The sequence below is a fragment of the Colobus angolensis genome, unplaced genomic scaffold (assembly GCF_000951035.1).
Source record: "Colobus angolensis palliatus isolate OR3802 unplaced genomic scaffold, Cang.pa_1.0 Scaffold97, whole genome shotgun sequence".
NCBI lineage: Eukaryota > Metazoa > Chordata > Mammalia > Primates > Cercopithecidae > Colobus > Colobus angolensis.
In genome coordinates, this window is record NW_012123709.1 from 8,107,911 (window position 1) to 8,125,632 (window position 17,722).

The window sequence follows — 17,722 nt, forward strand, 5'->3', positions numbered from 1 at the left end:
CTCATTATATCAGTATATCACACAACTAGTACTATGATGTAGATGCTAGACTGCTGCGTAGGGAAGCTCTGTTTGGGTGATTATCCTGCAAGTCCTGGTCAAGCAAATTCTATAGACTATTATGGGCAAACTACAAAGCTCTTGAAAGACTGAACCCAAAGCTCTGCCAGCTCCACTTTTGGGCCGTGGGGTTTCCAAATATTGTATGGGACATGCCTATACTGCAAAATGATTTTTTTAAATCTGAAATTCATATTTAACTGGGTATCCTATATTTTATTAACTAACTCCATCAACCCTAGATAATTACTTTTGAAGAAAGATCCAAATGCGTGAATTGCCCTTGGGTAGCATCTATATATGACAAAACCTCAGTCACCCTAGAGTGCCCATTTAGAACATGAATATTAAGAAGTTAGCCTGAAGGGGCAGTTTCTTATGTTCCACTGAACTAGGAGCTACCATTAGTCATGCATCTCAGCTCCTATGGCATTTTCAACCAGATTTATCAAAGGCAATTGAATATAGTCAGAAACTAGAGAAACATTGGGGCCTAAATTCTTATTACAAATGCAGTTTCCTGAAGATTCCAGTGGAGAGGAATGCTCACCATGGAGAATAGTTTGTAATGTGTCTATAAACAAAGACATGGGTGGATAGAAAAGACACTGAAAGAGGTATGGCCTGAAATTGAAAACAAAGATATGAAAACAGATACAGGTAAATAGTCATTAGGATTATATCCTAGTGGCACTACTCCCTGGAAATAGGATTTTGTATGCCAGCTTTTAAAACACTTTGGAGGCCAGGCGCAGTGGCTCAAGCCTGTAATCCCAGCACTTTGGGAGGCCAAGGTGGGCGGATCACGAGGTCAGGAGATCGAGACCATCCTGGCTAACATGGAGAAACTCCATCTCTACTAATAACACAAAAATTTGCTGGGTATGGTGGCACATGCCTGTAATCCCAGCTACTCGGGAAGCTGAGGCACGAGAATAGCTTGAACCCAGGAGGTGGAGGTTGCGGTAAGCTGAGAAGAGTCTACCACTTAAAGCTACAGGCCCTAGGAATGGCTTACCCAAATCATGAGAATATTCTTGACAATGTGACTGGTACTTGCAAGTGAAGTGAATTTAAAAATATCAAAGTAGCTTGTTTCCTGACGGAGTGTGTTCATTTGTGTATGTGTGAGTACATGTCAGTGTGTATGTGTGTGAAAGAGAAAAAGAATGAGAGACAGGGATCATGTGTCGGTTGGTGGTATGATAAGTCATCAAGAAATTCAGATGAAAAGAACAGTTGGAAGGGATGAATTATTGATCAATTTGGAAAATCATTTTGTTTTGTTTTCTACAAATTCCTCATCACTTTAAGTCATGATAAAGCAGTTGAAAAAAAAGTAATCTGATTTATTTCCTAATTCACATGCAAGTTAACCAATTATCTCTCAAATTAGTGCAAATTTGGAAATTAGTGTGAAGGATTGTTAAGTTTAAATAGGATTTCTGTTTTCCGCAAATCACAAATTCTTAACCAGTTCTCACACTTCTCTACAAATTCAAAAATAATGGCAAATCTGGTAACAGTTCAGCTCAGCTTTCTTTTTTGAGATGGAATCTCTGTCACCCAGGCTTGAGTGCAGTGGCACGATCTCAGCTCATTCCAACCTCCACCTGGCAGGTTCAAGTGATTCTCCTGCCTCAGCCTCCCGAGTAGCTGGGATCACAGGCGGGTGCCACCACGCCCGGCTAATTTTTGTATTTTTAGTAGAGACGGGGTTTCACCATGTTGGCCAGGTTGGTCTCGAACTCCTAATCTCAGGTGATCCTCCCCCCTCAGCCTCCCAACGTGCTGCGATTGTAGGCATGAGCCACCATGCCCTGCCTCAGGTTTCTTTATAAAATAAAAAGAATAATAAGCTTGGATAAATTATTGCATCACCTTAATGCTTAATGGAACTGTGAAATTTGCTTTTCTTTGATCTTGATAACACATATTCTTATTTCTTGTTCTCCTATTCTGATGAGAAATATCATAGCTGTTCATATAAAATTTGGACTCTTGAGGGTATATACAGAGAAAACTCTGTATTACACTTTCAAAGCCAGAGGGGTCACAGAATAGAACTGAATTTTATATAAAATGATGAAGAATTTGTCTAAGAATTGTATTTAAGTGAATTGGAATATTGCCACTAAAATACTTGATTTTCTCTAAAAATCACATGATTGTTTTTTGCCCCCTTTGGATGTGTTCCAATTTTTTACCCTCATTTTTCTGTCTGAAAAGCTTAAAGTTCTGTCTGCATTCACTAAACTTAGAGTGCTGTGAGCCTCACATGGTGTCTTCCAACCTTGGTCTCTTACTATGTACATCATTTGTGCTCCATGCGTGTCTTTCAGAAAAGCATTTTCTTCTTCTCTCTCTCCAGGATGAGGGTGGGAATTTGTGGTTAAAATTACAATCCCATATAAGCTATTTAGAATTGGAAATGCAGTAGCCTTTACGTACTGACTGTGAATACTCCTATATTAACATAAAGTTCTGGTTTTTATGACCTAGTTGCTTTTCTGTTGCCTTTTGGATTTTACAGATTTTACTTAAGCAATTCCAATGTATTAGTATCGTTATTTCTAAATTGCATTAAGGATTGCAGCCACTAGTGTCTTGCACATGAACATCATAAACTTTCCTTCTCCCGCTATGGAAAGTATGTGACTTTGATTCTAGGAACTGTTATAGCATTTCTTCAGAATATTTCATGAGGCTTTTTAAAGTGTTGAAAATGACAGTAGTCCTATATATACTTGTTTTATTTAAATCTCCAATTAAAATGGTGTACCACACGGAGGCAGTAGTGAATACATTTCCAAACCGTGGAAACGTCGTTCCTCCCCACCACCTGCACGTGCTCCATAATAACGATGGTCACATTTATTTAGCGTCTGGGGAATCAAGCAAGCACTGGGTTAAGAATATCAGCACATTTAATTATTGAACTATTCGATGAGTTAAGTATTATTTTTCTCATTTTACACATGGATGCTATCTTAGAGATGTTAAAGAACCTGCTTCAAGTGACAAGGCTAGTTTGTGACTAGTAGTATCTCATGCTAAACCCCAATACGTCCCTCTTCAAAGACATAGCCTTGTTGCCTCTACTTTTTCTCTGCTCTCTCTTTAACTGTTTAATAATTGGATGGGCCGGGCACAGTGGCTCACACCTATAATCCCAATGCTTTAGGAGGCCAAGGCAGGCGGATCACTTGAGCCCAGGAGTTTGAAACCAGCCTGAGCAACGTAGAGAAACCTTATCTCTAGAAAATAAAATAGAACAAAAATTAGCCAGGCGTGGTGTCATGCACGTGTGGTCCCAGGGGGCTGAGGTGGGAAGATGGCTTGTGCCCTGGGAGGCAGAGGTTGCGGTGAACTGAGATTGCCCCACTGCACTCCAGCCTGGGTGACAGAGCAAGACTCTGTCTCAAAAAAAGAATTGGATCATAGCTGTGGCAATGCCTGACTTACTTTCTCCTTTGTAATTTTAGTGCATTGACATTTGTTTCAACAGTTTTCTCTTTAAATGTCTGAATTAATCATGTAGGCATTAGGGTCAAAGAATCATTACTGATTCAGGATTCATTTGCGACCTTTCTACCTTTTGTAAACTTCTAATTTCAGCAGCCATGTGGTTCTGGGTAACCAGGTGATCTATTTTGCCTCCCTTCCTATGTTTCAGTTGGAAAGAAAACTATTATAAAATAGTTTTTTTGATTTATTGTCATGAACAAACATTTAGAATCAGATGGATCCAGTGCAAATGTTGGCTTTATGGCAGAAACTTTCATTGGACAGTAATAATCTGTCAAATGCAATTAATGGCATCTTTCTTATAGAGTTACGGAGAGGATTAGGGTGCAAGAAAACTTGCATAAAGAACCCAGCATGGTGCCTACTTGGAACAGCATGCATGCTCCTCTCATCCATCTTCATTTTCTTTTAGGTAAATCCCCACCTTCCCTAGATTTTCTATTGTCCCCTTTAAAAATATTTTTAAATGATACTTGGATCTTTGGAGTTTGAACTAATATTCTCAAGATAACTTTTACTTTAAAAAAATAAAAGAAGGAAAAGAAAAAGTTATAGCGGTAACCATGAACTGCCTCGTTTTACTGCATGGGAAGAAGGGAGTGTAGGCAGCAATAGGCATGAGTAGTCTAATAAATTCCAGGTCCTCATCTTTTATCAGGAGCAACTTAGTCACAATGAAATGCTTTCTCCATAGACTCCATGCCTTCTGCTGTCATTAGCCATACGGAACACCAATATTATGCCTTCACTTTGGAAAAGCTCAAAACTCTTCTGAAACACATTCCAGGAAATTCTGTACTTTAAAGACTGCTACCCACCAGCCCTCATCCCGCCCACCCCAGCTTCAGAAGTCACAGCCTTTCTTTCCCCTTTTACATTCTTTTACTTTGTCATTGATATTAAATCCATTTCTAGGAGACCTTTGACACTGGTTGGTGGAACAACCGAGTCTTAGAAATATTTGGAAGTAGGATTCTAACCACTAACGTAATAACTATTTCAAACTTGATTTTCATGTCTGTAATCTTTTATTTCATTTGTAATGAAGCAACACTTTGAAGTCTAATGAATCGACCCAAAACCACACATAAATAAATAAATAAAATGGCTAGTGCTGTGCTACTGAGGACCCAGGCGTACTCACGGTCTCTGAACAGTCCTTCCCCAAAGAAGGGAAAATCTCAGTGCTAGGGCACCTAGTGTCATTTTCAGCATGCTTTTTCTCATGAGAAAAAGATGGAGGATACCACATTCATGAATTTTTTTTTTCCTCTCAAATAACTGAGTTGGTTTAAAAATCATGTTGGAGCTTGGGAAACAAAGTGAAGAACAGGGCACACTTTGTCACCTTATGCAGTGGCCGCTTGAGAAAACTTTAATTACTGTCTTCAGATGACACAGATGGAAGAATCCAATCCAGAAAACACTGGCCCTGAAACACCCAAAGGGAACCCTTGGAAGAGTTTTCTTTGGAGCTCAGTGTCCTTGTGGCATGGTTGCGGCTGGGGCGTGCGGAGGCGTGTTGTATGTAGCCCTTCTGCCCAAGTGCATGTATCGGAGTTGGGAGAAGAAAACTTCCTGCTTGGGCGTTAGTTCATCAGTAACTACTTGTTTTTTAATGAGAATGTCAAAAAAGTCTGTTAGATGATGGTTGATGTCCCTAAGGAAGCTGTTCTTTTCCTAGGAAAACATATCCTACTTACTGCAGGTCATTGATGAGCTCCAAACACATAATAATGTATGCCTCATAACAATTCATGAACTAGGAACCGTTCTTACCAGTTTCCAGGTGAGGGAGCTGCAGCACAGGGAGCTTTTATATAATTTGCCCCAGGTTAAGCCTCTTGTAGGAGTGGAGCATGGCATGAGCCCAGGACTCAAGGCCTGTTCTTTGTTGTTGTTGAGATGGAGTCTTGCCGTTACCTAGGCTGGAGTGCAGTAGTGCCATCTCAGCTCACTGCAACCTCCACCTTCCAGGTTCAAGCGATTCTCCTGCCTCAGCCTCCTGAGTAACTGGGACTACAGGCACCCGCCACCACCACACCTGACTAAGTTTTTGAATTTTTAGTAGAGACGGAGTTTCGCCACGTTGACCAGGGTGGTTTTGAACTCCTGGCCTCAAGTGATCCGCCTGCTTCAGCCTCCCAAAGTGCTAGGATTACAAGCGTGAGCCACTGCACCTGGCCAAGGGCCTGTTCTTAACTCTGCACACTGCCCATGTTTCTTGATCATCATAAGATTACATACCCCCTGCTGTCTTCCTTTTTCCAAGTTTCGCAAGATGTCCCAGCCTTTCTCCTTTCCTTTTAGATTCTTCTAGTTTGTTATCAATATTCAATCCATTTCCACAGAAGCTTTGATACTGCCCAGTGGAACCAATCTCAGAAATACTTGCTTTTCAACAGAGAAAAGGCCTTAATCACTGGGATGGGTCTTTGCAAGAGGCAGGTGCTGCCTGTTTCCTTTTTAACCAATTAGTGAAAACAGCTGCAGGCTTTTGATGGGGTGATCCGGAGAGGCTGTTGTAAGCGTTGCTTTGGCAGAGGAACGCCACAGCATGAAGGCAGGGAAAGTGCTACAAAACTCGAAGTTTAAGGGTATCTCTGGCTTTGTTTTTCGTTTGGCCTTACATTCCGGTGAATTAGGCAGAAGCAAGGTGTTGTCTCCATTTCAGAGATGCGGAAAATGAGCATGACGAAGATGCTGTTCGGGAAGAAGGTAAGACCCCACAGCATAGCAGCAGGCGATGGGATGTGGGTGAACAGGAGATGGGATGCTTTTTTTCCCATCTGGGTGCTGCACTTGAGCAGTATGAACTGGTACCAGTTGTTTAGCTTCCCTTGACCTCAAATGTCTTCGCCTTTAAAACAAAAGATCAGGCCAGGCCGGGAGCAGTGGCTCACGCCTGTAGCCCCAGTACACTGGGGGGCCGAGGCGGGCAGATTACTTGAAGCCAGGAGTTTGAGACCAGCCTGTGCAACATGGTGAAACCCCATCTCTACAAAAAATTCAAAAATTAGCTGGGCGTGGTGACACTCACCTATAATCCCAGGTGCTCAGGAGGCTGAGGTGGGAGAATCATTTGAGTAAGGGAGGTCAAGGCTGCGTGAGCAGTGATTGTGCCACTGTACTTCAGCCTGGGCAATGGAGTGAGACCCTGTCTCAAAAAAAAAAAAAAAAAAAAACAGAGCCAAGCTAGATAATTTCTAATATTTCTGAGGTCCCATTCAACCTTCCAACAACTTGATTCTACCCAAGTTATTCCATACTCTTGTACTCCTTTTCTACGACACCTCATTTTACAGATATTTTTTGACTCCTTGTGATGTTACAGTTTTCTCAGCTCTCCCCTTTTGTCCAAGATGCCATTTGTTGAATTAAAACACACTTCCTGAACCAAAAAACGAGGTCTTCACCCATTAACCCACCCGTATCTTTATTCAGAACTTATTTTTCCCAGTCCATTGCTCTTAACTTTTTTCACCTGCAGAAATAGTTTCCCCACTTTTATTTACCCTAAGTGTAACTCCTTTCTACTTTTTGTTTCAAACAGTTTTCACATGAAGCTATTTGAACTACTTGGGGAAGCTAGAAGCAATTTGTCTTTAAAATCAGGCCCAGAACTTGAAATAAGTTGGACAAGGAGAATCATGACAATTAAGTAGCCTAACAGTGAAATGCGATCCTGTGTACTTTACTTTCACCTTACCTTTCTGAAGTCTTGATGAGAATATAGGGGTGAATTATCCAAACTGAATAATCATGAGAAGTGCTACAAAGAATAAGGGGGCCCTTAGGAAGTTTCTTCCCCATAGTGTCCAATTTTTGCAAAATGACATTAAAAAATTTTTATTGCTGATTTCCTAATATGAGGAAAGTCAAGGAGCTAAGCTCTACTACTGCCTGTAGGAGGTAATGTGCCTTTTGTTGCAATTGTTCTTATCTCACCAGGTATCCACTTATTAGACTGATGTTCTGGTTTTTTTTGTTTTTTTTTTGAGATGGAGTCTTGCTCTCTTGCACAGGCTGGAGTGCAGGGGGATGCATCTCGGCTCACTGCAGTCTCCACCTCATGGGTTCCAGTGATTCTCCTCCCTCAGCCTCCCAAGTAGATGGGATTACAGGTGCCCACCACCATGCCTGTCTAATTTTTATATTTTTAGTAGAGACAAGATTTTGCCATGTTGGCCAGGCTGGTCTTCAGCTCCTGACCTCAGGTAGTCCGCCTGCCTCGGCCTCCCAAAGTGCTGAGATTACAGGTGTGAGCTTCTGTACCCAGCCTAGACTGATATTCTTTGTGCCATGAGGTACAGTTGGCTCCAGCTTCAATCTTTGTACAGCTGAGAGGACGGTGAGATGGGAGAAACGTGAAGAATTCACTGCTAGTAAATTCTGCGCAAGTATTATGCTCACGTTTTTAAGTAGCTAGGTACTGATTGTTTTTAACGAGTTATAACAGAATATCATGTCGGTCAAATGCTACCTATTTTTCATGTGTCCTTTGACTTACAGTTGTCCCTCCATCTACTTGGAAGATTGATCACCCATATACCCAAATCCTCTCATACCTAGTCCCACAGTAGGCTCTGGGAATCCACTTACAGGAAAAGTTGAAAAGTTAACCCTTCATCTATGCAGGTTTCACATCCCATGAAGACTGCATTTTCCATCTTCTTTTGGTTGAAAACACAGGTGAACCCCTACAGTTCAAACCTGTGTTGTCTAAGGTGGATCATTTTTCATCTGGTACAGATTATTTTTTGTAAATTTTTCCCCATGTTACGTAAAAGAAAAGAATGGTCATCCTCAGTATAAGGTTGTTTTTTTGTTTTTGTGTGTGTGTGTGTTTTTTTGGTGAAAATCATTTTTGCACAGAAGTGGCAGTTAGAGAGTTAATGTGCCTTGAGTTTAGGACAAAAGAGAGTCAGTTGAGGTAGTAGCAGGTTTTAAAGAACGAAAGCCTTTGCTTCCACTGGTTTTGTGTAGTAAGTGCTTATTTCGGCACATAATTAGATATTGAGATAGTGTCCAAGAAAAGTGATTATTTCCCTCCCTGAAAATGTTAAAGCTTTAAAGAGATTCATTTTTCAAGACCAATTTAGATTCAATTTGTCATTTGCTTATTTGAATATTATAATCTGAAGCACTCTTACTCCCTGAGTGACCAGCAGAGGTAACATTTCTTATGGTCATGAGAACCAGTGACTTGAAAGAGTGTTCAAAAGATCTCTTTGAATTACCGTGCTCCTCTTACTTCTGTTCATATTTAGATGGTCACTGCTGGCTTTCATTCCGAATTGTTTTAGGTCCAGCTATTACTATTAGACTGAACCTGGGGGATGAAGTCCTTGGTTACAGTCTATAAACAGAGAGTCTCCTCTGTGTGAAGAGATGTCTCCAACGGAACTACACATTCCATGGAGGTGGAAGGCAGGGGTGTCTTCATCCTGATGTCCGCACAGCCTCATTCATTGTTGGTGTTCATTAATGACATTGGATGAAGAAGTCTTTTTAATAGAAGTCATGCTTCATAAATGAAGGGGAATGGTAGGGGCAAACTGGAAAACCTTGATATGTTTGAGCCCAGAGGATTCTGTGTCTCTTCTGTGGTAGGTAAATAGGCTTGATTTTTCTTTTCTCGCTCTTCCTCTATTTTTTTTTTTTAAGAAAACTTGTAAATTTTTCCCCAAGTTATGCAAAAGAAAAGAATGGTCATCCTCAGTATAAGATTGTTTTATTTATTTATTTGTTTGTTTGTTTTTGGTGAATTTCGTCTTCTGTGTAATTTAAGAGGATAAAGTATAACTCACATCCCAGTTAAAGACCACCAGTGAACTGGGCTTTAACCTTTGCACCTCAAGACTTAGCTGTGTGTGGTCTTCTATTAAGGAAGAAAGTGGAGCTCTGGGCTTGAGAAGAGTGGTTGAGAGTGTGGATGCTGGAGCCTGACTGCATGGATTCAAATTATACTTCCACCATCCACCGTTCCTGTGGACTGGCAAGCCATTTAATCTTTCTGTGCCTCAGTTTTCTAGCAGGAAAAAGAGAATAATAATGACAACTCACAATATGGTTGTTATCTGTATTAAATGAGTTAATATGTGTGGAGCACCTAAAACTGTGCTTGCCACATGGTCAGCCCTTAAATATTAGATGATGTTATTCCCCACTTACTGGCTGTGTAAGTTTGGCAAGTTACCTTCTCTAGCTATGGTTGCTTACCTTTAAAAATGAGCCTAATAATACCTTACTTACCTAGAGCCAAGGGGATGAAATCAAATAATTTCCTGGGACCAAAGACTTGACCCACTTTCCATGGAATTGTGTTGGCATCTGTGAGTATTGAGGGGATACTGAAACCTTGTAATTCTGCTCCATGCCGTGGTGCAGAAGGGTCAGTAGTCCCTTCCAGCATCTGTTATATTTTGCCCAAATCTATAGAGGGGCCTGGAAGCTTATTCCAGAAATCAAGAATTAGTTATGTCTGAGAAAATTGAGTCTTTTCAGTTCATAAAAACAAAAAGACCAAATACATGCAATCTCCCACTGCCCCCTGCCGTGTTAGAACTGGATGATCTGCATAGCTCGTAAGAAGACTGATCTTAAGCCAGATGCAGTGGCTCACGCCTGTAATCCCAGCACTTTGGGAGGCCCAGGTGGGCGGATCACCTGAGGCTGGGAGTTCGAGACCAGCCTGACCAACATGGAGAAACACTGTCTCTACTAAAAATACAAAATTAGCCGGGTGTAGTGGCACATGCTTGTAATCCCAGCTACTCGGGAGGCTGAGGCAGAAGAATCACTTGAACCTGGGAGGCGGGGGTTGCGGTGAGCAGAGATCGCACCATTGCACTCCAGCCTGGGCAGGAAGAGCGAAACTCTGTCTCAAAAAAAAAAAAAAAAGACTGATCTTATGATCTGTTGTTGTGATGCTTTCTTCTTTCTACAGTCTTGAAGAAGCAGATGTCTGATTTTAATCAATGGGTATTTCCTCTAGACAAGAAGCTTGTTCTGAGACTTAAAAGACACCATTGAATTTTTCTGCAGTGTCCTGGTGGCTTTTTGATTAAGTCCCTCAGTTAATAATCCCTGAAAATACTATGATCAGGAGCAAACAGAGAAGTACCTGTTTTAAAAACAAGATCAAATCAAGATTTAGAAAGTGTTTTACTTTCCCTTAGTGGTTGGTGGGATGCAATGATATGTTTTTATCTGTGTGAGCGTTCCTTTTGAATACATTGCTAGAAATGTGTTTTTGAATCAGAATTTCTCAGTATTAATACTTAGATTGTTTTTAGTGCTGAAGAACATAGCTCAAGTCATCAATATGTGACATGTAGCCACCGCTTCTTGCAGATAAAGCAAGACTGTCATTTTCCTTATGGCTACCATTTCCATTTTGCAGAAGGAATTACTATTTGTGTTTAACACTTGACCGCAGTCGTCTTGGACCTTTGCTCAAAGAGAGATGGCAATTACTGTTAAGCCAGTTTGACTTGCCTCTGCATCCAGAACAGTGTCCTGTCCATCCCAGGCCCTGATTGCATGCCTGCTGAGTGGGACTGGATTTGAAAAACGCTGAGCCCTTCAGGTAGACAGGCAGCTGTCCCAAGAGGCAGCTATGCAGCTAGGAAACAGGGCTGCAGTTTTTACCTCCATTCTTTGGTGCCAGCTTCCCAGCATATGAATAGCGTGGTAGAAACTACCCTGGGCTGATGTTGGGAGGTTGTTTTGTCTGTGCTGTTTTTGTTTAGGCAAATTGGGTCTGTGATAGAGATCTGACTGATGGAGACTTTTCAGATGTTTTGCCCTTTAGGGGAATGCGGATCCTTGGGGATCTTTGCATTGTTTTGTCTAACAGGGTCGGTTGTGTGTGACGCTGTGTCATGCCAGGTTTCGTTCGGTTGGCTGGGACACCAAAGGCGAAAGGGGTGTCCTGCTGCTGCCAGGGTTTCTAAGGAAGCCGGGAAGTCACAGCTGCTGAGCAGAAAGAAGCCCGCGGTTGACACAGGGAGTGTAGAGGGTAATCATTCCTGCCGAGCCTGGGCTGTTTACTCTGCCACCGTGTTGCTGGTGGACGCTGGGTGTGGTGGGCGTGCTTGCCTAGTACCTGTTTGCAGAGCCCTGAGACAGCCAGGGCAGAGCTAAAACAGCAGTCATCTGAAACCAGTCGTGTGGGTTTTCCCTCACGGGCTTTAGCAGCTAAAATCTGCATTCCAGATGAAACCTGCAGGGAAGCGGAAGAAAGCACTTTAAAAAAAAAAAAAAAGCTTAAAGGGCAGTAAATTAACTGCTTTGAGAGTTCTAGGCACTTTTGAGGTGATCTATTGCTTTCTTTAATTCGTTTCCTTGATTGCTGTGTTGTAAGTGGCTGCTGATCTGGGTGTACTGCTAGTTTTTTGGCCTGGATGCCCCAGGCCTCTCTGATCATAATCCAGATGAAAAAGAAGGCCTGTGTCAGAAGTATTTCAGTGATTTTCTGCTGATTCACTTCTGATTCCCTTAGGCTTCTCTGGGCAGTGGCTTAAGTTCCTTCAGAATCAGCCTGCCGGCTCAGCACTTTCAGAAGCTTTCGCTTGCTCACCAATGAGGAAGTTGAATGCCACCAGGAGAACCGCCAGCCTGGGGCGGAGCTCCTCGTGAAGTCCTGGGCTGGGATTACAGGGCAGGCTGACTTTCCCTATGACAAAAAGGCTTTTGTCCCCGGGAATAAATACGGAAGTTTCAGAAGAGCAGCGTCCCTGGTCCGTGTGTGGTAAGGTGCGCGGTCTCGGCTGCTTCGGGGCTTAGACTCCACAGGTTTTTCCCAGTTACCCTCGCATACCGTCATCGCACAAACCGGAAGGAGGGCACAGTGACCTGAAAGAGACCAAGTGTGTTTGCTGTGCGGCTGACAGCCTAACTCCCCGTTCCCATTGCTCTCTGTCCTGTGAATTAAGAGCAGATGGAGTGGATAAACTGAGAGAGCAGGAGAAGGTAACACAAGTCAGAACTTCCACCAAGGGCATTACTGAGATATGGAGAACATTGATAATTCTCTGGATGGCAGTGATGTCTCAGAACCAGCAAAACCTGAAGCCGGACTTGAAGTGGCTCAGTCGATCCTGAGTAAGTTCTCTGTGAAATCCCTGTTTGGGTTTACGAGTAAGTTGGAATCTGTGAATCCAGAAGAGGAAGATGCTGTGCTGAAAGCATTCCACAGTTTAGACGCGGATCCCACATCTCAGCAGGATGATCCCAGCAATGGCTTGGATCCACAGGAAGCAGAGTCTCAGGTTTCACCTGACCTCGGAAATGATGAGAAAACTGCAAGGGTGGAGACAGAATCAGAGGGAAGTCAGAGAAAAGAAGCAGGGACATCTCTCCTTGCTCAAGAGCTGCTTCCCCTCTCTACTTGGAAAGGGACAAAGGACGACGTCCTTTGTGTTCGTGGGACCCTCGTGCACACCACCAGTGATTCTGACTCCGATGATGGTGGCCAGGAGCCAGAGGAGGGAAGCAGCACCCATGGCCCAAAGTCCCCTAGTGTTGTTTTATCTGAGCCATCGCAGGAGTCCCAGGAAAACCCAGGAGGTTTCAGAGAAGATACCGTCACAGGGGAGATGAACGGTGCAGAGCTCTGTGCAGAAGATCCTCAGAGGATTCCACCTGAGATAAACAGCAAACTGGAAGCTGGCAATGGTGGTCTTCAGACAGAGTATTGCCCCAACCAGGGCCAGCTGGGAGAAGAAGGGTCCCGAGTCCTACCTGCAGTAACAAGCCAGAATTCGAGTGTTGGTGTCACTGAGAGTGCCTCTTCTAAAAAAGAAACCTCTGGAGAGAAGTCATTCCAACTTCCAGCTTTTTTCAGTGGGCTTCGTGTGCTGAAGAAGGGGGCTACCGCTGAGGGGGGAGAGACCATCACTGAAATTAAACCGAAGGATGGGGACTTAGCTTTGCTCAAATTGACCCAGCCTGTGCAGAAGTCCTTAGTGCAGGCAGCGCCACAGACAGTGAAGAGTGAGGAGAAAGCAGCTGAGCCGAAGGCCACTCCCACTCTCCTGGAGCAGCTCTCTCTGCTGCTCAACATTGACATACCCAAAACTGAACCGAAGGGAGCAGACCCTGAGTCGCCCAGGAGAGAAGAGATGGGCTGCAATGCGGGTCAAGAGAGCCAGAGCGGCCCTGGAGTAGCCCAAACCCAGGGTGGTGAGGTCAAGCCAAAGCCGCCAGAGACTGCCCTGGAGGCTTTTAAAGCCTTATTCATCCGGCCCCCCAGAAAGGGGACCACAGCCGACACCTCTGAGCTGGAAGCTCTCAAGCGCAAGATGAGACATGAGAAGGAGTCGCTAAGAGCTGTGTTCGAACGGTCCAAGTCAAAGCCAGCGGATGGCCCCTCTGATTCCAAAAGTGTATGTAGAATTGGGTTTTGCATTTCAATATAAAATATGGTGTGGCTGTATTTCTTTCCAGGTTTCCTCCCAAAGTGAATCCTACTTGCCTGTTAGTGATTCTTTTAGATGGAAAAGGATTATAGTCAAATTATGTTTCCTGTAAGAAGTACGGAGTTAGCCAGAAGTGCTTTTCATGCTTCCTGATTTTTATCTGGAATATTACAAGAGGGATATACATAAAGCTGTGCAGGTAGGAAAAGGGTAACTGTCACCGTGAGTTTAAACGTTGATGGTAAATGCACTGATAAAACTAAGTAGCATGAGGAAATGAGGCACGATGGAAGTACAGCCCGGGTTTACAGGGTTTCCTCACCACTTAATTATACCTCCGCAGAAACTGTATTGTTCCTTTGAAAGTCTGCCATTTGGAAAAATAGGTGTTTCTGGTGTGGTTAGAGTGTTCCACATTGATTGGAAGGCTTCCAGATTGAGCACTGGATTTAGAATGAGACCTGGGTTTTTATTCTACTTCTGCCATTTACTGGCTGGGTAATCTTAATCTCCAAGCCTCAATCTCCTCATGTGCAAAATGAGGAAAATAAATTGGTAGTATGGTTGTTACAAGAATTAAAGGCAGTGCATGAGAAGCATCTAATTAATGGAAGCTGTTACTACTCAAAGAAAACTCACTCAGGTAATTTCTAAAGATGAGCAAGTACCTGTCCAGTAGATCTTAAACGATCATAAGAACAATAGAATTTCTTGCTTAATATCAGTTCAGTGTATGATTATCGTTCCTCTTATATATTTAAAATATTCAGTTAGAATGTTAAAAATGAAAGTCTTTGGCAAAATTTCTCAGATTGCAGTTAAAAAACCAAGCACAGTGTAGCATTCTCCTAGTTGTAAAAATCAACCCATATAAAAATGACTGGAATATGAAGGTAATCTCATTCATTCGTTTATAGGAATAAAAGGAAATTTAGCAGTGTGGAATGTTTGAAAAAGTGTGTCTTGGTCTACCACTGATGTTCATGAAGTTAGTCTTTGTGTTAAATAATCCTGGAGTCTGGGATACATTTGTAAACATTCCTATAAACGTACTTCGGTGTCCTACATTTATGTCTGTATCTTCAGGTCAAAGTATATTTGTGCTTTTTGAAATTAATAAAAATCATCTTTTAAGGGTTGTGTGATACATACTTAGCCTCAAGGTTTTTTTCGTTGTTTTAAATTTTCACCTCAACTGACCACATTACACTTCTGGAAAAGGGTCACACTATAGAAAGATATCTCAGTTACAGTGAATGAGAGCAATGTGCAACTAGCCATTAAAATTAACTTCAGAATTAGGGTTAGCATGTCATTTTTTAGGAATTAATTGGCTCTGACTACATTTCACTTCTTTTTTTGCCTGCTCTTTCCACAGCCTGACCACAGCCCGACTGAGCAGGATGACAGGACTCCTGGCAGACTTCAAGCTGTCTGGCCACCCCCAAAGACAAAAGACACAGAAGAAAAAGTGGGACTGAAGTACACTGAAGCAGGTAATGTGAAAAGAAGCTAGGGGCCCAGGAATGAATCTCTTCCTGCAATGGCTTTTAGTTCTAGCTTAGTTGACTCTCAGAATCTGGGGTTTTGTTTCATTATAAAATGTAATGCTGAAGGCTCTCTTTTTGGTTTTGCTGTTAAAGTGAACCTTTGCACGCTTATTGTTAACGAGCCTCTGAAAGATGAATGCAGTGGAATGAATGAAAGGGGGCATGTGTGTGAAGCAGGAGAACCTTGGGGGACCTGATTGGAGAAGGTAGATTGCAAATCCCTCAGGAAGCCGGTGGTTGGTCCTCATACAGTTTTGTGAGCTGGCGGTGTTGCTAGAAGAGGCAGAGTATGGTTCTCTGGAGCTGTAATCTGATTTGTTGTTTGTCTTTGAGTAATGCTTTGGAGATAAAGGAACCTTGTGCAGAGTGAATGTACAGATACCATATCAGTTACTCGTTCACTTGTGTGAGACAAAGCTTTATTTAATGCATGGCCAACTTTAAAGCAACCTAACTCTCTGGAAACCTTTCTGGGAACTTTACTTGAATTTATTTAAATGAAATGGGAATCTAGATATGGTTACTATTTAAGTGAAAGTTTCACATGAACTGTAAAATGACACAAAAGCATTAGAGGATGGGTTATATACCCATATTAAGAATTGCATGTGTGTGTGTGTATATCCCTGAAACCTCTTTGCCTTCTTCCTGATATTTAGAGATTACCTATACATGGCTTATATTTGTTGTTTTTATTAGGTATGTGTGTGTATTAAGGTCTATCTATCTCTCTGGTTATAGAAAAATACTTTTTTCCATTCCTGTTCATTGATAAATATGAACAGATCAAAGTTGGCTAGTTCAGTAGGTTTTTCCATAATATCAGATTACTCCAGTGATTGAGAACACACTGGCAGTTGAATCTTGAGATCATTTCTAGCTTTCATTTACACAGTTGCTGCTTATGACTCTGCAGGGCATTGGTTACTTCACAGCATTTTCTTCTGTGGTGTTTGACTTCCAGGATGAAAACTCATGTCCTTGATGAAAATATGGATGGTGATTTAAGTCTTCTTGCCCACATTTGATTTTCCAAAAATCATAATTGTATAAGAGTGAACAGCACAAGGGTGGAATTGTTTCCTCTAAGCAGAGCAATTCAGACAGAGCAGTAAAGAAAGCATAAGGATGTTCTAGGTAATTGAAGCACGGAAGTAGCATAGGGCTGAACTTCTGTTTCACCCAAACTTGAATGGAAAATTTCCTAAACAACGTTAGGTCACTTTTTTCCTTTTGCTTTGTTGAGTCCAAATGCACTTAACTTTGTTTTCTCTAGGGTAATTACATATATGACTGTATGAATGAGGGTCGTACTAATCAGGAATCAGCTGGCACTCAAATGGAGTGATTTGAGGAGAGTTTATTAGAGACCGGCCACAAAGGTACAGATGGGGTTTAGGAAAAGCAGTAAGAGAGCGCTACTCTGGGGCTAGTACCAAGAACAAGCTTTCACCACACCCAGGCCTGAAGGGGCAAGAGTAGGAGTGGCTCTCGGAAACTAGAACTTAAGAGGGAGGCTGAGTGGTGTGGAGACAACTGCTGGGCAGGACCTGCAGCCCTCAGCAGGGAGGTGCCACTGGTCCATAGTGACATGCCAGGCTGGATGCTGAGGGCAGACAGCCTGATCTCTTCTCATCCCACTGTCTGGTCCCCCACCGTGATTCCCATTGGTCAAACCCAAAGAGAAGTCAGCAGACCGGGAGCACTTGAGCCTATCATTTCAGGCCTGTCAGTGGGGCCCAGAAAGGGCGCAGACCTGGAGAGGCACACAGGAGATCTCCTGCACAGTTATACACTGCCGCCATGAGCGCCCGGCAGGCCCTGGGCGCGCGCAGGAGATCTTGCACACAGCTACACTGACGCCGTGAGCGCCCCGCAGGCCTTGGGCGGACGCAGGAGATCTTGCACACAGCTACACTGCCGCCATGAGCGCCCCGCAGGCCTTGGGCGGACGCAGGAAATCTTGCACACAGCTACACTGCCGCCATGAGCGCCCGGCAGGCCCTGGGTGGACGCAGGAGATCTTGCACACAGTTACACTGCCACCGTGAGCGCCCGGCAGGCCCTGGGTGGACGCAGGAGATGTTGCACACAGTTACACTGCCGCCATGAGGGCCCGGCAGGCCCTGGGTGGACAGGCTTCTCAAGCCCTCCTGGAGA

At 43.1% G+C, this 17,722-nt stretch overlaps 1 protein-coding gene across 1 annotated transcript in view; it reads left to right on the plus strand.

Annotated features, from left to right (window-relative positions):
* Positions 1–17,722, plus strand: part of FMN1 (formin 1) — a 385,253-nt gene that overhangs the window by 74,494 nt on the left and 293,037 nt on the right. Inside the window, exon 3 of the mRNA XM_011932729.1 lies at positions 15,391–15,508. Coding sequence (XP_011788119.1) covers positions 15,391–15,508 — 118 coding nt within the window. The remainder of the gene's footprint in view (positions 1–15,390; positions 15,509–17,722) is intronic.